The 23,122-nt window shown below is 30.1% G+C and overlaps 1 protein-coding gene across 3 annotated transcripts in view; it reads left to right on the top strand.

Moving 5' to 3' along the window:
• Positions 1-22,383, top strand: part of LOC121200373 (uncharacterized oxidoreductase At1g06690, chloroplastic-like) — a 60,378-nt gene extending 37,995 nt beyond the window's left edge. For 2 of the 3 annotated variants that reach the window (XM_041065661.1, XM_041065644.1), the window contains exons 7-8: positions 20,726-20,819; positions 21,247-22,383. In XM_041065661.1, the coding sequence (XP_040921595.1) occupies positions 20,726-20,819; positions 21,247-21,656 (504 nt within the window). In that variant the 3' untranslated portion in view covers positions 21,657-22,383. The remainder of the gene's footprint in view (positions 1-20,725; positions 20,820-21,246) is intronic. The other variant, XM_041065652.1, reaches the window with a different exon arrangement.
• Positions 22,384-23,122: the final 739 nt, after the last annotated feature.

Raw genomic sequence — 23,122 nt, 5'->3', positions numbered from 1 at the left:
CTCAAAATGTAATAAAAATGGTCATAGTATAGTAAGGCGTCAAAATCGGCCAAAAAAAGTCAAATTTGTTTTGGGCCTTAAAATGTCATAAAAATGGTCATAGTATAGTAAGGCGTCAAAATCGGCCTAAAAAAGTCAAATTTCTTTTGGGCCTCAAAATGTCATAAAAATGGTCATAGTATAGTAAGGCGTCAAAATCGGCCTAAAAAAGTCACATTTTTTTTGGGCCTCAAAATGTCATAAAAATGGTCATAGTATAGTAAGGCGTCAAAATCGGCCAAAAAAGTCATTTTTCAGAACGGCCTCAAAATGTCATAAAAATGGTCATAGTATAGTAAGGCATGAAAATCGGCTTAAAAAAGTCACAGTTTTTTTTGGCCTCGAAATGTCATAAAAATGGTCATAGTATAGTAAGGCGTCAAAATCGGCCAAAAAAAGTCATTTTTCAGAACGGCCTCAAAATGTCATAAAAATGGTCATAGTATAGTAAGGCGTCAAAATCGGCCATAAAAAGTCATTTTTCAGAACGGCCTCAAAATGTCATAAAAATGGTCATAGTATAGTAAGGTGTCAAAATCGGCCATAAAAAGTCATTTTTCAGAACGGCCTCAAAATGTCATAAAAATGGTCATAGTATAGTAAGGCGTCAAAATCGGCCAAAAAAAGTCAAATTTTTTTTGGGCCTCAAAATGTCATAAAAATGGTCATAGTATAGTAAGGCGTCAAAATCGGCCTAAAAAAGTCACATTTTTTTTGGGCCTCAAAATGTCATAAAAATGGTCATAGTATAGTAAGGCGTCAAAATCGGCCAAAAAAAGTCACATTTTTTTTGGGCATCAAAGTGTCATAAAAATGGTCATAGTATAGTAAGGCGTCAAAATCGACCAAAAAAAGTCACATTTTTTTTCGGCCTCAAAATGTCATAAAAATGGTCACAGTATAGTAAGGCGTCAAAATCGGCCAAAAAAAGTCAAATTTGTTTTGGGCCTCAAAATGTCATAAAAATGGTCATAGTATAGTAAGGCGTCAAAATCGGCCTAAAAAAGTCAAATTTTTTTTGGGCCTCAAAATGTCATAAAAATGGTCATAGTATAGTAAGGCGTCAAAATCGGCCAAAAAAAGTCACATTTTTTTGGGCATCAAAGTGTCATAAAAATGGTCATAGTATAGTAAGGCGTCAAAATCGACCAAAAAAAGTCAAATTTTTTTTCGGCCTCAAAATGTCATAAAAATGGTCACAGTATAGTAAGGCGTCAAAATCGACCAAAAAAAGTCAAATTTTTTTTCGGCCTCAAAATGTCATAAAAATGGTCATAGTATAGTAAGGCGTCAAAATCGGCCTAAAAAAGTCACATTTTTTTTGGGCCTCAAAATGTCATAAAAATGGTCATAGTATAGTAAGGCGTCAAAATCGGCCAAAAAAGTCATTTTTCAGAACGGCCTCAAAATGTCATAAAAATGGTCATAGTATAGTAAGGCGTCAAAATCGGCTTAAAAAAGTCACATTTTTTTTGGGCCTCAAAATGTCATAAAAATGGTCATAGTATAGTAAGGCGTCAAAATCGGCCACAAAAGTCATTTTTCAGAACGGCCTCAAAATGTCATAAAAATGGTCATAGTATAGTAAGGCGTCAAAATCGACCAAAAAAAGTCAAATTTTTTTTGGGCCTCAAAATGTCATAAAAATGGTCACAGTATAGTAAGGTGTCAAAATCGGCCATAAAAAGTCATTTTTCAGAACGGCCTCAAAATGTCATAAAAATGGTCATAGTATAGTAAGGTGTCAAAATCGGCCATAAAAAGTCATTTTTCAGAACGGCCTCAAAATGTCATAAAAATGGTCATAGTATAGTAAGGCGTCAAAATCGGCCAAAAAAAGTCAAATTTTTTTTGGGCCTCAAAATGTCATAAAAATGGTCATAGTAGAGTAAGGCGTTAAAATCGGTCAAAAAAAGTCAAATTTTTTTTGGGCCTCAAAATGTCATAAAAATGGCCATAGTATAGTAAGGCGTTAAAATCGGTCAAAAAAAGTCAAATTTTTTTTGGGCCTCAAAATGTCATAAAAATGGTCATAGTATAGTAAGGCGTTAAAATCGGTCAAAAAAAGGCAAATTTTTTTAAGATCTCAAATTGTCATGAAAAGCGTTATAGTATAAATTAAAAAAATTTTTTTTTGAAAATTTTTTGAAAAACTTAAAATTTTACGTTTTTTAAAAAAAATTTAAAATTTTTGAAAATTTTTAAATTTTTTTTAAAATTTTTTGAACATTTTTTACAAATTCTTAATTTTTTAAAAAATTTTGAAAATTTTTGAAATTTTTTTAAAATTTGTGAGTAGAAATATTTTTAAATGTTTGAAAATGTTTTAAAAAAATTTTTAAATTTTTTGAAAGTTTTTAGAAATTTTTTAAAATTTTTTAAAAAGTTTTTAAATTTTTTTAAAAAATTTTAAAAAATTTTAAAAAATTACAAATATTTTCAGTCATTTTTCAGAACGGCCTCAAAATGTAATAAAAATGGTCATAGTATAGTAAGGCGTCAAAATCGGCCATAAAAAGTCATTTTTCAGAACGGCCTCAAAATGTCATAAAAATGGTCATAGTATAGTAAGGCGTCAAAATCGGCCAAAAAAAGTCATTTTTCAGAACGGCCTCAAAATGTCATAAAAATGGTCATAGTATAGTAAGGCGTGAAAATCGGCCATAAAAAGTCATTTTTCAGAACGGCCTCAAAATGTCATAAAAATGGTCATAGTATAGTAAGGCGTCAAAATCGGCCATAAAAAGTCATTTTTCAGAACGGCCTCAAAATGTCATAAAAATGGTCATAGTATAGTAAGGTGTCAAAATCGGCCATAAAAAGTCATTTTTCAGAACGGCCTCAAAATGTCATAAAAATGGTCATAGTATAGTAAGGCGTCAAAATCGGCCAAAAAAAGTCCAATTTTTTTTGGGCCTCAAAATGTCATAAAAATGGTCATAGTATAGTAAGGCATCAAAATCGGCCTAAAAAAGTCAAATTTTTTTTGGGCCTCAAAATGTCATAAAAATGGTCATAGTATAGTAAGGCGTCAAAATCGGCCAAAAAAAGTCACATTTTTTTTGGGCATCAAAGTGTCATAAAAATGGTCATAGTATAGTAAGGCGTCAAAATCGACCAAAAAAAGTCAAATTTTTTTTCGGCCTCAAAATGTCATAAAAATGGTCACAGTATAGTAAGGCGTCAAAATCGGCCAAAAAAAGTCAAATTTGTTTTGGGCCTCAAAATGTCATAAAAATGGTCATAGTATAGTAAGGCGTCAAAATCGGCCTAAAAAAGTCAAATTTTTTTGGGGCCTCAAAATGTCATAAAAATGGTCATAGTATAGTAAGGCGTCAAAATCGGCAATAAAAAGTCATTTTTCAGGACGGCCTCAAAATGTCATAAAAATGGTCATAGTATAGTAAGGCCTCAAAATTTTTGAAATTTTTTGAAAATTTGTGAGTAGAAATATTTTTAAATGTTTGAAAATGTTTTAAAAATTTTTTAAAATTTTTTGAAAGTTTTTAGAAATTTTTAAAAATTTTTTAAAAAGTTTTAAAAAATTACAAACATTTTCAGTCATTTTTCAGAACGGCCTCAAAATGTAATAAAAATGGTCATAGTATAGTAAGGCGTCAAAATCGGCCAAAAAAAGTCAAATTTTTTTGGGCCTCAAAATGTCATAAAAATGGTCATAGTATAGTAAGGCGTTAAAATCGGTCAAAAAAAGGCAAATTTTTTTAAGATCTCAAAATGTCATGAAAAGCGTTATATTATAAATTAAAAAAAAAAAAAATTGAAAATTTTTTGAAAAACTTTACGTTTTTTAAAAAAATTTTACAATTTTTGAAAATTTTTAAAAAAATTTTACAATTTTTTAAAAATTTTTTGAACATTTTTTCCAAATTCTTAATTTTTTAAAAAATTTTGAAAATTTTTGAAAATTTTTTGAAAGTTTTTAGAAATTTTTTAAAATTTTTTAAAAAGTTTTTAAATTTTTTAAAAATTTTAAAAAAATTTTTAAAAAATTAAAAATATTTTCTGTCATTTTTCAGAACGGCTTCAAAATGTCATAAAAATGGTCATAGTATAGTAAGGCGTCAAAATCGGCCAAAAAAAGTCACATTTTTTTGGGGCCTCAAAATGTCATAAAAATGGTCATAGTATAGTAAGGCGTCAAAATCGGCCAAAAAAAGTCAAATTTATTTTTGGGCCTCAAAATGTCATAAAAATGGTCATAGTATAGTAAGGCGTCAAAATCGGCCAAAAAAAGTCAAATTTTTTTGGGCCTCAAAATGTCATAAAAATGGTCATAGTATAGTAAGGCGTCAAAATCGGCCAAAAAAAGTCGTTTTTCAAAACGGCCTCAAAATGTCATAAAAATGGTCATAGTATAGTAAGGCGTCAAAATCGGCCATAAAAAGTCATTTTTCAGAACGGCCTCAAAATGTCATAAAAATGGTCATATTATAGTAAGGTGTCAAAATCGGCCATAAAAAGTCATTTTTCAGAACTGCCTCAAAATGTCATAAAAATGGTCATAGTATAGTAAGGCGTCAAAATCGGCCTAAAAAAGTCAAAATTTTTTTGGGCCTCAAAATGTCATAAAAATGGTCATAGTATAGTAAGGCGTCAAAATCGGCCAAAAAAGTCACAGTTTTTTTTGGCCTCGAAATGTCATAAAAATGGTCATAGTATAGTAAGGCGTCAAAATCGGCCAAAAAAAGTCGTTTTTCAGAACGGCCTCAAAATGTCATAAAAATGGTCATAGTATAGTAAGGCGTCAAAATCGGCCATAAAAAGTCATTTTTCAGAACGGCCTCAAAATGTCATAAAAATGGTCATAGTATAGTAAGGTGTCAAAATCGGCCATAAAAAGTCATTTTTCAGAACGGCCTCAAAATGTCATAAAAATGGTCATAGTATAGTAAGGCGTCAAAATCGGCCTAAAAAAGTCAAATTTTTTTTGGGCCTCAAAATGTCATAAAAATGGTCATAGTATAGTAAGGCGTCAAAATCGGCCAAAAAAGTCATTTTTCAGAACGGCCTCAAAATGTCAATAAAAATGGTCATAGTATAGTAAGGCGTGAAAATCGGCCAAAAAAAGTCACATTTTTTTTGGGCCTCAAAATGTCATAAAAATGGTCATAGTATAGTAAGGCGTCAAAATCGGCCACAAAAGTCATTTTTCAGAACGGCCTCAAAATGTCATAAAAATGGTCATAGTATAGTAAGGCGTCAAAATCGGCCTAAAAAAGTCAAAATTTTTTTGGGCCTCAAAATGTCATAAAAATGGTCATAGTATAGTAAGGCGTCAAAATCGGCCAAAAAAGTCATTTTTCAGAACGGCCTCAAAATGTCATAAAAATGGTCATAGTATAGTAAGGCATCAAAATCGGCCATAAAAAGTCATTTTTCAGAACGGCCTCAAAATGTCATAAAAATGGTCATAGTATAGTAAGGTGTCAAAATCGGCCATAAAAAGTCATTTTTCAGAACGGCCTCAAAATGTCATAAAAATGGTCATAGTATAGTAAGGCGTCAAAATCGGCCTAAAAAAGTCAAAATTTTTTTGGGCCTCAAAATGTCATAAAAATGGTCATAGTATAGTAAGGCGTCAAAATCGGCCAAAAAAGTCATTTTTCAGAACGGCCTCAAAATGTCATAAAAATGGTCATAGTATAGTAAGGCGTGAAAATCGGCTTAAAAAAGTCACAGTTTTTTTTGGCCTCGAAATGTCATAAAAATGGTCATAGTATAGTAAGGCGTCAAAATCGGCCATAAAAAGTCATTTTTCAGAACGGCCTCAAAATGTCATAAAAATGGTCATAGTATAGTAAGGCGTCAAAATCGGCCTAAAAAAGTCAAAATTTTTTTTGGCCTCAAAATGTCATAAAAATGGTCATAGTAGAGTAAGGCGTTAAAATCGGTCAAAAAAAGTCAAATTTTTTTTGGGCCTCAAAATGTCATAAAAATGGTCATAGTATAGTAAGGCGTTAAAATCGGTCAAAAAAAGTCAAATTTTTTTTGGGCCTCAAAATGTCATAAAAATGGTCATAGTATAGTAAGGCGTTAAAATCGGTCAAAAAAAGGCAAATTTTTTTAATATCTCAAATTGTCATGAAAAGCGTTATAGTATAAATTAAAAAAAATTTTTTTTGAAAATTTTTTGAAAAACTTAAAATTTTACATTTTTTAAAAAAAATTTAAAATTTTTGAAAATTTTTAAATTTTTTTTTAAATTTTTTGAACATTTTTTACAAATTCTTAATTTTTTAAAAAATTTTGAAAATTTTTGAAATTTTTTTAAAATTTGTGAGTAGAAATATTTTTAAATGTTTGAAAATGTTTTAAAAAATTTTTAAATTTTTTTGAAAGTTTTTAGAAATTTTTTAAAATTTTTTAAAAAGTTTTTAAATTTTTTTAAAAAATTTTAAAAATTTTTAAAAAATTACAAATATTTTCAGTCATTTTTCAGAACGGCCTCAAAATGTAATAAAAATGGTCATAGTATAGTAAGGCGTCAAAATCGGCCATAAAAAGTCATTTTTCAGAACGGCCTCAAAATGTCATAAAAATGGTCATAGTATAGTAAGGCGTCAAAATCGGCCATAAAAAGTCATTTTTCAGAACGGCCTCAAAATGTCATAAAAATGGTCATAGTATAGTAAGGCGTCAAAATCGGCCAAAAAAAGTCAAATTTTTTTTCGGCCTCAAAATGTCATAAAAATGGTCATAGTATAGTAAGGCGTCAAAATCGGCCAAAAAAAGTCATTTTTCAGAACGGCCTCAAAATGTCATAAAAATGGTCATAGTATAGTAAGGCGTCAAAATCGGCCATAAAAAGTCATTTTTCAGAACGGCCTCAAAATGTCATAAAAATGGTCATAGTATAGTAAGGCGTCAAAATCGGCCATAAAAAGTCATTTTTCAGAACGGCCTCAAAATGTCATAAAAATGGTCATAGTATAGTAAGGCGTGAAAATCGGCTTAAAAAAGTCACAGTTTTTTTTTGCCTCGAAATGTCATAAAAATGGTCATAGTATAGTAAGGCGTCAAAATCGGCCAAAAAAAGTCGTTTTTCAGAACGGCCTCAAAATGTCATAAAAATGGTCATAGTATAGTAAGGCGTCAAAATCGGCCATAAAAAGTCATTTTTCAGAACGGCCTCAAAATGTCATAAAAATGGTCATAGTATAGTAAGGTGTCAAAATCGGCCATAAAAAGTCATTTTTCAGAACGGCCTCAAAATGTCATAAAAATGGTCATAGTATAGTAAGGCGTCAAAATCGGCCTAAAAAAGTCAAATTTTTTTTGGGCCTCAAAATGTCATAAAAATGGTCATAGTATAGTAAGGCGTCAAAATCGGCCAAAAAAGTCATTTTTCAGAACGGCCTCAAAATGTCATAAAAATGGTCATAGTATAGTAAGGCGTGAAAATCGGCCAAAAAAAGTCACATTTTTTTTGGGCCTCAAAATGTCATAAAAATGGTCATAGTATAGTAAGGTGTCAAAATCGGCCATAAAAAGTCATTTTTCAGAACGGCCTCAAAATGTCATAAAAATGGTCATAGTATAGTAAGGCGTTATAGTATAAATTAAAAAAAAAATTTTTTGAAAATTTTTTGAAAAACTTTACGTTTTTTAAATTTTTTTTAAAATTTTTAAATTTTTTAAAATTTTTTACAATTTTTTAAAATTTTTTGAAAATTTTTTACAAATTCTTAATTTTTTAAAAAATTTTGAAAATTTTTGAAAAATTTTTGAAAGTTTTTAGAAATTTTTTAAAATTTTTTTAAATTTTTTAAAAAATTTTTTAAAATTTTTAAAAAATTAAAAATATTTTCAGTTATTTTTCAGAACGGCCTCAAAATGTCATAAAAATGGTCATAGTATAGTAAGGCGTCAAAATCGGCCAAAAAAAGTCACATTTTTTTTGGGCATCAAAGTGTCATAAAAATGGTCATAGTATAGTAAGGCGTCAAAATCGACCAAAAAAAGTCAAATTTTTTTTCGGCCTCAAAATGTCATAAAAATGGTCACAGTATAGTAAGGCGTCAAAATCGGCCAAAAAAAGTCAAATTTTTTTTGGGCCTCAAAATGTCATAAAAATGGTCATAGTATAGTAAGGCGTCAAAATCGGCCTAAAAAAGTCAAATTTTTTTTGGGCCTCAAAATGTCATAAAAATGGTCGTAGTATAGTAAGGCGTCAAAATCGGCCAAAAAAAGTCAAATTTTTTTTGGGCCTCAAAATGTCATAAAAATGGTCATAGTATAGTAAGGCGTCAAAATCGGCCTAAAAAAGTCACATTTTTTTTGGGCCTCAAAATGTCATAAAAATGGTCATATTATAGTAAGGCGTCAAAATCGGCCAAAAAAGTCATTTTTCAGAACGGCCTCAAAATGTCATAAAAATGGTCATAGTATAGTAAGGCGTGAAAATCGGCTTAAAAAAGTCACAGTTTTTTTTGGCCTCGAAATGTCATAAAAATGGTCATAGTATAGTAAGGCGTCAAAATCGGCCATAAAAAGTCATTTTTCAGAACGGCCTCAAAATGTCATAAAAATGGTCATAGTATAGTAAGGCGTCAAAATCGGCAATAAAAAGTCATTTTTCAGAACGGCCTCAAAATGTCATAAAAATGGTCATAGTATAGTAAGGCCACAAAATTTTGAAATTTTTTGAAAATTTGTGAGTAGAAATATTTTTAAATGTTTGAAAATGTTTTAAAAATTTTTTAAAATTTTTTGAAAGTTTTTAGAAATTTTTTAAAATTTTTTAAAAAGTTTTTAAATTTTTTAAAAATTTTTTAAAAAATTTTAAAAAATTACAAACATTTTCAGTCATTTTTCAGAACGGCCTCAAAATGTAATAAAAATGGTCATAGTATAGTAAGGCGTCAAAATCGGCCAAAAAAAGTCAAATTTTTTTTGGGCCTCAAAATGTCATAAAAATGGTCATAGTATAGTAAGGCGTCAAAATCGGCCAAAAAAGTCACAGTTTTTTTTGGCCTCGAAATGTCATAAAAATGGTCATAGCATAGTAAGGCGTCAAAATCGGCCTAAAAAAGTCCAAATTTTTTTGGGCCTCAAAATGTCATAAAAATGGTCATAGTATAGTAAGGCGTCAAAATCGGCCAAAAAAGTCACAGTTTTTTTTGGCCTCGAAATGTCATAAAAATGGTCATAGTATAGTAAGGCGTCAAAATCGGCCAAAAAAAGTCGTTTTTCAGAACGGCCTCAAAATGTCATAAAAATGGTCATAGTATAGTAAGGCGTCAAAATCGGCCATAAAAAGTCATTTTTCAGGACGGCCTCAAAATGTCATAAAAATGGTCATAGTATAGTAAGGTGTCAAAATCGGCCATAAAAAGTCATTTTTCAGAACTGCCTCAAAATGTCATAAAAATGGTCATAGTATAGTAAGGCGTCAAAATCGGCCTAAAAAAGTCAAATTTTTTTTGGGCCTCAAAATGTCATAAAAATGGTCATAGTATAGTAAGGCGTCAAAATCGGCCAAAAAAGTCATTTTTCAGAACGGCCTCAAAATGTCATAAAAATGGTCATAGTATAGTAAGGCGTGAAAATCGGCCTAAAAAAGTCAAAATTTTTTTGGGCCTCAAAATGTCATAAAAATGGTCATAGTATAGTAAGGCGTCAAAATCGGCCAAAAAAGTCACAGTTTTTTTTGGCCTCGAAATGTCATAAAAATGGTCATAGTATAGTAAGGCGTTATAGTATAAATTAAAAACAATTTTTTTTGAAAATTTTTTGAAAAACTTTAAGTTTTTTAAAAAATTTTTGAAAAACTTTAAGTTTTTTAAAAAAATTTAAAAATTTTTGAAAATTTTTAAAAAAATTTTACAATTTTTTAAAATTTTTTGAACATTTTTTACAAATTCTTAATTTTTTAAAAAATTTTGAAAATTTTTTGAAAGTTTTTAGAAATTTTTTAAATTTTTTTAAAAAGTTTTTAAATTTTTTAAAAAATTTTTAAAAATTTTTAAAAAATTAAAAATATTTTCAGTTATTTTTCAGAACGGCCTCAAAATGTCATAAAAATGGTCATAGTATAGTAAGGCGTCAAAATCGGCCAAAAAAAGTCACATTTTTTTGGGCATCAAAGTGTCATAAAAATGGTCATAGTATAGTAAGGCGTCAAAATCGACCAAAAAAAGTCAAATTTTTTTTCGGCCTCAAAATGTCATAAAAATGGTCACAGTATAGTAAGGCGTCAAAATCGGCCAAAAAAAGTCAAATTTGTTTTGGGCCTCAAAATGTCATAAAAATGGTCATAGTATAGTAAGGCGTCAAAATCGGCCTAAAAAAGTCAAATTTTTTTTGGGCCTCAAAATGTCATAAAAATGGTCGTAGTATAGTAAGGCGTCAAAATCGGCCAAAAAAAGTCAAATTTTTTTTGGGCCTCAAAATGTCATAAAAATGGTCGTAGTATAGTAAGGCGTCAAAATCGGCCAAAAAAAGTCAAATTTTTTTTGGGCCTCAAAATGTCATAAAAATGGTCATAGTATAGTAAGGCGTGAAAATCGGCTTAAAAAAGTCACAGTTTTTTTTGGCCTCGAAATGTTATAAAAATGGTCATAGTATAGTAAGGCGTCAAAATCGGCCATAAAAAGTCATTTTTCAGAACGGCCTCAAAATGTCATAAAAATGGTCATAGTATAGTAAGACGTCAAAATCGGCAATAAAAAGTCATTTTTCAGGACGGCCTCAAAATGTCATAAAAATGGTCATAGTATAGTAAGGCCTCAAAATTTTTGAAATTTTTTGAAAATTTGTGAGTAGAAATATTTTTAAATGTTTGAAAATGTTTTAAAAATTTTTTAAAATTTTTTGAAAGTTTTTAGAAATTTTTTAAAATTTTTTAAAAAGTTTTTAAATTTTTTAAAAATTTTTTAAAAAATTTTAAAAAATTACAAACATTTTCAGTCATTTTTCAGAACGGCCTCAAAATGTAATAAAAATGGTCATAGTATAGTAAGGCGTCAAAATCAGCCAAAAAAAGTCACATTTTTTTTGGGCCTCAAAATGTCATAAAAATGGTCATAGTATAGTAAGGCGTTAAAATCGGTCAAAAAAAGTCAAATTTTTTTTGGGCCTCAAAATGTCATAAAAATGGTCATAGTATAGTAAGGCGTTAAAATCGGTCAAAAAAAGGCAAATTTTTTTAAGATCTCAAAATGTCATGAAAAGCGTTATAGTATAAATTAAAAAAAAAAAATTTGAAAATTTTTTGAAAAACTTTACATTTTTTAAAAAAATTTTACAATTTTTCAAAATTTTTAAAAAAATTTTACAATTTTTTAAAATTTTTTAAAATTTTTTGAACATTTTTTCCAAATTCTTAATTTTTTAAAAAATTTCTAAAATTTTTGAAAATTTTTTGAAAGTTTTTAGAAATTTTTTAGAATTTTTTAAAAAGTTTTTAAATTTTTTAAAAATTTTTAAAAAATTTTTAAAAAGTTAAAAATATTTTCTGTCATTTTTCAGAACGGCTTCAAAATGTCATAAAAATGGTCATAGTATAGTAAGGCGTCAAAATCGGCCAAAAAAAGTCACATTTTTTTGGGGCCTCAAAATGTCATAAAAATGGTCATAGTATAGTAAGGCGTCAAAATCGGCCTAAAAAAGTCAAATTTTTTTTGGGCCTCAAAATGTCATAAAAATGGTCATAGTATAGTAAGGCGTCAAAATCGGCCAAAAAAAGTCAAATTTTTTTTGGGCCTCAAAATGTCATAAAAATGGTCATAGTATAGTAAGGCGTCAAAATCGGCCTAAAAAAGTCAAAAATTTTTTTGGCCTCGAAATGTCATAAAAATGGTCATAGTATAGTAAGGCGTCAAAATCGGCCAAAAAAAGTCGTTTTTCAGAACGGCCTCAAAATGTCATAAAAATGGTCATAGTATAGTAAGGCGTCAAAATCGGCCAAAAAAAGTCGTTTTTCAGAACGGCCTCAAAATGTCATAAAAATGGTCATAGTATAGTAAGGCGTCAAAATCGGCCATAAAAAGTCATTTTTCAGAACGGCCTCAAAATGTCATAAAAATGGTCATAGTATAGTAAGGTGTCAAAATCGGCCATAAAAAGTCATTTTTCAGAACTGCCTCAAAATGTCATAAAAATGGTCATAGTATAGTAAGGCGTCAAAATCGGCCTAAAAAAGTCAAATTTTTTTTGGGCCTCAAAATGTCATAAAAATGGTCATAGTATAGTAAGGCGTCAAAATCGGCCAAAAAAGTCATTTTTCAGAACGGCCTCAAAATGTCATAAAAATGGTCATAGTATAGTAAGGCGTGAAAATCGGCCTAAAAAAGTCAAAATTTTTTTGGGCCTCAAAATGTCATAAAAATGGTCATAGTATAGTAAGGCGTCAAAATCGGCCAAAAAAGTCACAGTTTTTTTTGGCCTCGAAATGTCATAAAAATGGTCATAGTATAGTAAGGCGTCAAAATCGGCCAAAAAAAGTCGTTTTTCACAACGGCCTCAAAATGTCATAAAAATGGTCATAGTATAGTAAGGCGTCAAAATCGGCCATAAAAAGTCATTTTTCAGAACGGCCTCAAAATGTCATAAAAATGGTCATAGTATAGTAAGGTGTCAAAATCGGCCATAAAAAGTCATTTTTCAGAACGGCCTCAAAATGTCATAAAAATGGTCATAGTATAGTAAGGCGTCAAAATCGGCCTAAAAAAGTCAAATTTTTTTTGGGCCTCAAAATGTCATAAAAATGGTCATAGTATAGTAAGGCGTCAAAATCGGCCAAAAAAGTCATTTTTCAGAACGGCCTCAAAATGTCATAAAAATGGTCATAGTATAGTAAGGCGTGAAAATCGGCCAAAAAAAGTCACATTTTTTTTGGGCCTCAAAATGTCATAAAAATGGTCATAGTATAGTAAGGCGTCAAAATCGGCCTAAAAAAGTCAAATTTTTTTTGGGCCTCAAAATGTCATAAAAATGGTCATAGTATAGTAAGGCGTCAAAATCGGCCATAAAAAGTCATTTTTCAGAACGGCCTCAAAATGTCATAAAAATGGTCATAGTATAGTAAGGTGTCAAAATCGGCCATAAAAAGTCATTTTTCAGAACGGCCTCAAAATGTCATAAAAATGGTCATAGTATAGTAAGGCGTTATAGTATAAATTAAAAAAAAAATTTTTGAAAATTTTTTGAAAGTTTTTAGAAATTTTTTAAAATTTTTAAAAATTTTTTTAAATTTTTTAAAAATTTTTTTAAAATTTTTAAAAAATTAAAAATATTTTCAGTTATTTTTCAGAACGGCCTCAAAATGTCATAAAAATGGTCATAGTATAGTAAGGCGTCAAAATCGGCCAAAAAAAGTCACATTTTTTTTGGGCATCAAAGTGTCATAAAAATGGTCATAGTATAGTAAGGCGTCAAAATCGACCAAAAAAAGTCACATTTTTTTTCGGCCTCAAAATGTCATAAAAATGGTCACAGTATAGTAAGGTGTCAAAATCGGCCATAAAAAGTCATTTTTCAGAACGGCCTCAAAATGTCATAAAAATGGTCATAGTATAGTAAGGTGTCAAAATCGGCCATAAAAAGTCATTTTTCAGAACGGCCTCAAAATGTCATAAAAATGGTCATAGTATAGTAAGGCGTCAAAATCGGCCTAAAAAAGTCAAATTTTTTTTGGGCCTCAAAATGTCATAAAAATGGTCATAGTATAGTAAGGCGTCAAAATCGGCCTAAAAAAGTCAAATTTTTTTTGGGCCTCAAAATGTCATAAAAATGGTCATAGTAGAGTAAGGCGTTAAAATCGGTCAAAAAAAGTCAAATTTTTTTTGGGCCTCAAAATGTCATAAAAATGGTCATAGTATAGTAAGGCGTCAAAATCGGCCATAAAAAGTCATTTTTCAGAACGGCCTCAAAATGTCATAAAAATGGTCATAGTATAGTAAGGCGTCAAAATCGGCCATAAAAAGTCATTTTTCAGAACGGCCTCAAAATGTCATAAAAATGGTCATAGTATAGTAAGGCGTCAAAATCGGCCATAAAAAGTCATTTTTCAGAACGGCCTCAAAATGTCATAAAAATGGTCATAGTATAGTAAGGCGTCAAAATCGGCCAAAAAAAGTCATTTTTCAGAACGGCCTCAAAATGTCATAAAAATTGTCATAGTATAATAAGCCGTCAAAATCGGCCTAAAAAAGTCAAATTTTTTGGGGGCCTCAAAATGTCATAAAAATGGTCATAGTATAGTAAGGCGTCAAAATCGGCCTAAAAAAGTCACATTTTTTTTGGGCCTCAAAATGTCATAAAAATGGTCATAGTATAGTAAGGCGTCAAAATCGGCCTAAAAAAGTCAAAATTTTTTTGGGCCTGAAAATGTCATAAAAATGGTCATAGTATAGTAAGGCGTCAAAATCGGCCAAAAAAGTCATTTTTCAGAACGGCCTCAAAATGTCATAAAAATGGTCATAGTATAGTAAGGCGTCAAAATCGGCCAAAAAAGTCATTTTTCAGAACGGCCTCAAAATGTCATAAAAATGGTCATAGTATAGTAAGGCGTGAAAATCGTCTTAAAAAAGTCACAGTTTTTTTTGGCCTCGAAATGTCATAAAAATGGTCATAGTATAGTAAGGCGTCAAAATCGGCCAAAAAAGGTCATTTTTCAGAACGGCCTCAAAATGTCATAAAAATGGTCATAGTATAGTAAGGCGTGAAAATCGGCCAAAAAAAGTCACATTTTTTTTGGGCCTCAAAATGTCATAAAAATGGTCATAGTATAGTAAGGCGTCAAAATCGGCCTAAAAAAGTCAAATTTTTTTTGGGCCTCAAAATGTCATAAAAATGGTCATAGTATAGTAAGGCGTCAAAATCGGCCATAAAAAGTCATTTTTCAGAACGGCCTCAAAATGTCATAAAAATGGTCATAGTATAGTAAGGTGTCAAAATCGGCCATAAAAAGTCATTTTTCAGAACGGCCTCAAAATGTCATAAAAATGGTCATAGTATAGTAAGGCGTTATAGTATAAATTAAAAAAAAAATTTTTGAAAATTTTTTGAAAGTTTTTAGAAATTTTTTAAAATTTTTAAAAAATTTTTTAAATTTTTTAAAAATTTTTTTAAAATTTTTAAAAAATTAAAAATATTTTCAGTTATTTTTCAGAACGGCCTCAAAATGTCATAAAAATGGTCATAGTATAGTAAGGCGTCAAAATCGGCCAAAAAAAGTCACATTTTTTTTGGGCATCAAAGTGTCATAAAAATGGTCATAGTATAGTAAGGCGTCAAAATCGACCAAAAAAAGTCACATTTTTTTTCGGCCTCAAAATGTCATAAAAATGGTCACAGTATAGTAAGGTGTCAAAATCGGCCATAAAAAGTCATTTTTCAGAACGGCCTCAAAATGTCATAAAAATGGTCATAGTATAGTAAGGTGTCAAAATCGGCCATAAAAAGTCATTTTTCAGAACGGCCTCAAAATGTCATAAAAATGGTCATAGTATAGTAAGGCGTCAAAATCGGCCTAAAAAAGTCAAATTTTTTTTGGGCCTCAAAATGTCATAAAAATGGTCATAGTATAGTAAGGCGTCAAAATCGGCCTAAAAAAGTCAAATTTTTTTTGGGCCTCAAAATGTCATAAAAATGGTCATAGTAGAGTAAGGCGTTAAAATCGGTCAAAAAAAGTCAAATTTTTTTTGGGCCTCAAAATGTCATAAAAATGGTCATAGTATAGTAAGGCGTTAAAATCGGTCAAAAAAAGTCAGATTTTTTTTGGGCCTCAAAATGTCATAAAAATGGTCATAGTATAGTAAGGCGTTAAAATCGGTCAAAAAAAGGCAAATTTTTTTAAGATCTCAAATTGTCATGAAAAGCGTTATAGTATAAATTAAAAAAAATTTTTTTTGAAAATTTTTTGAAAAACTTAAAATTTTACGTTTTTTAAAAAAAATTTAAAATTTTTGAAAATTTTTAAATTTTTTTTAAAATTTTTTGAACATTTTTTACAAATTCTTAATTTTTTAAAAAATTTTGAAAATTTTTGAAATTTTTTTAAAATTTGTGAGTAGAAATATTTTTAAATGTTTGAAAATGTTTTAAAAAATTTTTAAAATTTTTTGAAAGTTTTTAGAAATTTTTTAAAATTTTTTAAAAAGTTTTTAAATTTTTTTAAAAATTTTTAAAAATTTTTAAAAAATTACAAATATTTTCAGTCATTTTTCAGAACGGCCTCAAAATGTAATAAAAATGGTCATAGTATAGTAAGGCGTCAAAATCGGCCAAAAAAAGTCAAATTTGTTTTGGGCCTCAAAATGTCATAAAAATGGTCATAGTATAGTAAGGCGTCAAAATCGGCCTAAAAAAGTCAAATTTTTTTTGGGCCTCAAAATGTCATAAAAATGGTCATAGTATAGTAAGGCGTCAAAATCGGCTTAAAAAAGTCACAGTTTTTTTTGGCCTCGAAATGTCATAAAAATGGTCATAGTATAGTAAGGCGTCAAAATCGGCCTAAAAAAGTCACATTTTTTTTGGGCCTCAAAATGTCATAAAAATGGTCATAGTATAGTAAGGCGTCAAAATCGGCCTAAAAAAGTCAAAATTTTTTTGGGCCTGAAAATGTCATAAAAATGGTCATAGTATAGTAAGGCGTCAAAATCGGCCAAAAAAGTCATTTTTCAGAACGGCCTCAAAATGTCATAAAAATGGTCATAGTATAGTAAGGCGTCAAAATCGGCCAAAAAAGTCATTTTTCAGAACGGCCTCAAAATGTCATAAAAATGGTCATAGTATAGTAAGGCGTGAAAATCGTCTTAAAAAAGTCACAGTTTTTTTTGGCCTCGAAATGTCATAAAAATGGTCATAGTATAGTAAGGCGTCAAAATCGGCCAAAAAAGGTCATTTTTCAGAACGGCCTCAAAATGTCATAAAAATGGTCATAGTATAGTAAGGCGTCAAAATCGGCCATAAAAAGTCATTTTTCAGAACGCCCTCAAAATGTCATAAAAATGGTCATAGTATAGTAAGGCGTCAAAATCGGCCATAAAAAGTCATTTTTCAGAACGGCCTCAAAATGTCATAAAAATGGTCATAGTATAGTAAGGCGTCAAAATCGGCCTAAAAAAGTCAAATTTTTTTTGGGCCTCAAAATGTCATAAAAATGGTCATAGTAGAGTAAGGCGTTAAAATCGGTCAAAAAAAGTCAAATTTTTTTTGGGCCTCAAAATGTCATAAAAATGGTCATAGTATAGTAAGGCGTTAAAATCGGTCAAAAAAAGTCAAATTTTTTTTGGGCCTCAAAATGTCATAAAAATGGTCATAGTATAGTAAGGCGTTAAAATCGGTCAAAAAAAGGCAAATTTTTTTAAGATCTCAAATTGTCATGAAAAGCGTTATAGTATAAATTAAAAAAAATTTTTTTTGAAAATTTTTTGAAAAACTTAAAATTTTACGTTTTTTAAAAAAAATTTAAAATTTTTGAAAATTTTTAAATTTTTTTTAAAATTTTTTGAACATTTTTTACAAATTCTTAATTTTTTGAAAATTTTTTAATTTTTTTTAAAATTTGTGAGTAGAAATATTTTTAAATGTTTGAAAATGTTTTAAAAAAAATTTTAAATTTTTTGAAAGTTTTTAGAAATTTTTTAAAATTTTTTAAAAAGTTTTTAAATTTTTTTAAAAATTTTTAAAATTTTTTAAAAATTTTTAAAAATTTTTAAAAAATTTTAAAATTAAATTTTAAAATTTAAAATTTTTTAAAAATTTTTAAAAAATTACAAATATTTTCAGTCATTTTTCAGAACGGCCTCAAAATGTCATAAAAATGGTCATAGTATAGTAAGGCGTCAAAATCGGCCAAAAAAAGTCAAATTTTTTTTCGGCCTCAAAATGTCATAAAAATGGTCATAGTATAGTAAGGCGTCAAAATCGGCCAAAAAAAGTCATTTTTCAGAACGGCCTCAAAATGTCATAAAAATGGTCATAGTATAGTAAGGCGTCAAAATCGGCCATAAAAAGTCATTTTTCAGAACGGCCTCAAAATGTCATAAAAATGGTCATAGTATAGTAAGGCGTCAAAATCGGCCATAAAAAGTCATTTTTCAGAACGGCCTCAAAATGTCATAAAAATGGTCATAGTATAGTAAGGCGTCAAAATCGGCCATAAAAAGTCATTTTTCAGAACGGCCTCAAAATGTCATAAAAATGGTCATAGTATAGTAAGGCGTCAAAATCGGCCAAAAAAAGTCATTTTTCAGAACGGCCTCAAAATGTCATAAAAATTGTCATAGTATAATAAGCCGTCAAAATCGGCCTAAAAAAGTCAAATTTTTTGGGGGCCTCAAAATGTCATAAAAATGGTCATAGTATAGAGTAAGGCGTTAAAATCGGTCAAAAAAAGGCAATTTTTTTTAAGATCTCAAAATGTCATGAAAAACGTTATAGTATAAATTAAAAAAAAAATTTTTTGAAAATTTTTTGAAAAACTTTGTTTTTAAAAATTTTAAGTTTTTTAAAAATTTTGAAAATTTTTGAAATTTTTTGAAAATTTGTGAGTAGAAATATTTTTAAATGTTTGAAAATGTTTTAAAAATTTTTGAAAATTTTTTGAAAGTTTTTAGAACTTTTTTAAAAAATTTTAAAAAGTTTTTAAATTTTTTTAAAAATTTTGAAAATATTTTAAATTTTTTAAATTTTTTAAATTTTTAAAAAATTAAAAATATTTTCTGTTATTTTTCAGAACGGCCTCAAAATGTCATAAAAATGCACATAGTATAGTAAGCCGTCAAAATCGGCCTAAAAAAGTCAAATTTTTTTTGGGCCTCAAAATGTCATAAAAATGGTCATAGTATAGTAAGGCGTCAAAATCGGCCAAAAAAAGTCAAATTTTTTTTGGGCCTCAAAATGTCATAAAAATGGTCATAGTATAGTAAGGCGTCAAAATCGGCCAAAAAAAGTCACATTTTTTTTGGGCCTCAAAATGTCATAAAAATGGTCATAGTATAATAAGCCGTCAAAATCGGCCTAAAAAAGTCACATTTTTTTTGGGCCTCAAAATGTCATAAAAATGGTCATAGTATAGTAAGGCGTTAAAATCGGTCAAAAAAAGGCAAATTTTTTTAAGATCTCAAAATGTCATGAAAAACGTTATAGTATAAATTAAAAAAAAATTTTTTTGAAAATTTTTAGAAAAACTTTAAGTCTTTAAAAATTTTAAGTTTTTTAAAAATTTTTGAAAATTTTTAAGTTTTTAACATATTTTTGAATTTTTTTTTAAAAATTATTAAAAATTGTTGAACATTTTTGAAAATTTGTAAAAGTTTTTAAAATATTTTTTAAAATTTTTGAATTTTTTTACAATTTTTGAACATTTTTTACAAATTTTTAATTTTTTAAAAAATTTTGAAAATTTTTTAAATTTTTTGAAAATTTGTGAGTAGAAATATTTTTAAATGGTTTAAAATTTTTTGAAAATTTTTAAAAAGTTTTTAAATTTTTTTAAAAATTTTTAAAATATTTTAAATTTTTTTAATTTTTTAAATCTTTAAAAAAAATTTAAAAATTTTTAAAAAATTAAAAATATATTCTGTCATTTTTCAGAACGGCCACAAAATATCATAAAAATGGTCATAGTATAGTAAGGCGTTAAAATCGGTCAAAAAAAAGGCAAATTTTTTTAAGATCTCAAAATGTCATGAAAAGCGTTATAGTATAAATTAAAAAAAAAAAAATTTTCATAAAAATGGTCATAGTATAGTAAGGCGTCAAAATCGACCAAAAAAAGTCAAATTTTTTTCGGCCTCAAAATGTCATAAAAATGGTCATAGTATAGTAAGGCGTCAAAATCGGCCAAAAAAAGTCTAATTTTTTTTGGGCCTCAAAATGTCATAAAAATGGTCATAGTATAGTAAGGCGTCAAAATCGACCAAAAAAAGTCAAATTTTTTTTCGGCCTCAAAATGTCATAAAAATGGTCATAGTATAGTAAGGCGTCAAAATCGGCCATGAAATGTCATTTTTCAGAACGGCCTCAAAATGTCATAAAAATGGTCATAGTATAGTAAGGTGTTAAAATTGGTCAAAAAAAGGCAAATTTTTTAAAAATTTTTTACAAATTTTTTACAATTTTTTAAAAATTTTTGAATTTTTTTTACAAATTTTTAATTTTTTTAAAAATTTTGAAAATTTTTGACATTTTTTGAAAATTTGTGAGTAGAAATATTTTTAAATGTTTGAAAATGTTTTTAAAATTTTTGAAAATTTTTTGAAAGTTTTTAGAAATTTTTAAAAAAATTTTTAAAAATTAAAAATATTTTCAGTCATTTTTCAGAACGGCCTCAAAATGTCATAAAAATGGTCATAGTATAGTAAGGCGTCAAAATCGGCCAAAAAAAGTCAAATTTTTTTTGGGCCTCAAAATGTCATAAAAATGGTCATAGTATAGTAAGGTGTCAAAATCGGCCAAAAAAAAGTCATACTTTAATATGACCTCAAAATGTGCCAAAAAACGTCATACTAAAATAGTAAGGCGTCAAAATCGGCCAAAAAAAGTCATACTTTAGTATGACCACAAAATGTCATAAAAAAACGTCATAGTATAGTAAGGCGTCAAAATCGGCAGAAAAAAAGTCATACTTTAGTATGACCTCAAAATGTCATAAAAACGGTCATGGTATCCTCCGATGAATTTTCTAACCGCGCTTCTAATGTGGCTTTCTTTGTAGGTTCAGTACTCCGTGATTGACCAGCGACCTGCAGCTAAGATGGAGCAGTTCTGTCTGGCCAACAACATTCAGCTCCTCACTTATGGCACCCTGGGTGAGATACTTATATTGAGTATAGCTTTATAATTTGCATTACTTATGTAAGATGAAAACATGAACATCACTGCAGTAGAGCAGTTACGCAGAAGACCACATATTAAATGATTTAAGCAGAACATTTACCCTCGTGGCAAAAAGATGTAAAATGGTGGCAATCTAAGATGGAGTCAGTCGACATGACAACACATCCTCTCTCCTCTCCCTCCCCCTCTGTTTCTGCATCCCATCTTCCTCCTAACCTCACTTATTTTTCCATCACCTCTTCCCTCCCTTCTTGTTTTCCCCCTTCCTCTATTCCCTTTATTCCTGCAACCTCTCCCTCCCACTTCTCCTTTCCCTCTTTCCATCCTCCCTGACTCTTCGGCCTGCCCCTCCTCCATCGCTCTTTCAACTCTTTTTCCTCCATCACTGTCCTCTCACAGCTGGCGGTCTGCTCTCGGAGCGTTATCTGGGGAAGACAGAGCCTAACTCTAGGGCGGAGCTCTACACCGCCTCGCTCTCTAAGTACAAAAACATGATCGACACTTGGGGAGGCTGGTGCCTTTTCCAGGACCTCCTTGTCACCTTGGAGACTGTTGCCAAGAGACACGACTGCTCACTGGCCAGCGTGGCGACGCGTTTCGTGCTGGACCGCCCTGCGGTGGGCGGAGTCATTGTGGGCTGTCGTTTAGGCGTCGCCGGGGCGGGGCAGCACATCAGTGACAGTCTACGTAGCTGCAGCCCTGACCTGAAGCTCACGGCGGAAGATCTCGCCGCCATCGAAGCAGTGACACGGCGCTCCAGGGACCTCATGCCGCTCATCGGGGACTGCGGGGATGAATACAGGAGCTAAAGGGGGAGGGGGGGAGAACGGCTGACTGGATGTGACAGACGGGATGAAGAGAAGGAATAAATAAGACAAGAGTAACATCTCCCACAGCACCGTCACATAGCGAAGAGGACTAAAATCTCCCTTAATTTCTTTGCCACTTTACTGATCCATATTAGTTTTTGCACACAAAGACTGTGGCTGCTCCTCTGGTACAGATTGTAAAAAGCATCCAGTGAGCTTTCATTTATCTATTCCTTTTACTTTTATAACACTTGTGAAAATGACTTTCCTCATAGAAGTGTCATTATTTTTTAATATATGATGCAGTTAGGCAGACTGAACACTTCTCTCCTGCACCTCATGCTTATACCACTGAAGTGCTTTGTGGGGGAGAGAAACTTCTCATTCAGGTTTGAATACAGTTGCACTGAGATGTATAAACACAGTTATCATTGTTTACATTAAAATGTGTAGTATGTCTTCAAGTAAGAGAATTCAGAAAAGTTCAGTGTCTCAGTTGTCTAAGCTGTAATATAAATGTGTATTTTATAAAACATTATGAGAGCTGGTGTTTTAATTATGGCCATCAGAACTCTTTCTACTCAAATTTAATATTTAAGTTGAAACTTTTTATCTTAATATCAGCATGAACAAAAAAAAAAGAATAAATTTTTTTTCAACATATTTGCTGTTTCCTTAGTGTTTATCCATTAAAGGAACATTTCACCCAAGATCGCAGTAAGAACGTTTTCTCACTTAACTCTTGTGGCACCTGGTCATGCAGAGTGTTCATGGAGGTCTGTGGATTATCCCGACTGAACAGGGCATTGATCCTACAAAAAGATTTTGCTATTAAAATATTTCATTATGTTGAGTTTCAGAAATTCAAACCCAGTCTCAGCAGAAAATATCTCTCTCTCTATATATATACATATACATTTCATTTTATGTACTTAAATATTTGTTAATTCAGATGTACTAACTAATTATATCATGAACCAGTTTACTGTATGTTGATATTCCTTTGTGTCTGAGACACTGGCCAGGAGGTAGACTGTTAACGTGTGTGCATCAGTTGGGGGGGAAGGGGCTTACTGAAGTGTAAGGAAGTGGAGAACCCTGTAGCACTGTCTGGCCCTACAAATGACGAGGAAGCGACAAAGTGCACACACACACACACACACACACACACACACACACACACACACACACACACACACACACACACACACACACACACACACACACACACAAAGAAAGCAGTTACAGAAATGCTCCCATTCCTGTGCAAAACTCACTTTTATGATAAACTTGCCACCTTGTGTGTGGACAGGGATTATGACAGTCTGGGTTGTGCTTGTTTTTGTTGTTCCAGTGTCTGAATGAGTACTTACTGCATAATGTTTGTTATGTGCGGCCTGTAAGTAATTAATTAATGTGTGTGTGCTGGGGACATGTTTTAATGTTGAGTTTTTTAATGCATGTTA

The sequence above is a fragment of the Toxotes jaculatrix genome, chromosome 2 (assembly GCF_017976425.1).
Source record: "Toxotes jaculatrix isolate fToxJac2 chromosome 2, fToxJac2.pri, whole genome shotgun sequence".
NCBI classification, from domain to species: domain Eukaryota; kingdom Metazoa; phylum Chordata; class Actinopteri; family Toxotidae; genus Toxotes; species Toxotes jaculatrix.
The sequence above is the reverse complement of the archived record's forward strand: the minus strand, read 5'-3'. Positions and strand labels throughout refer to the sequence as shown.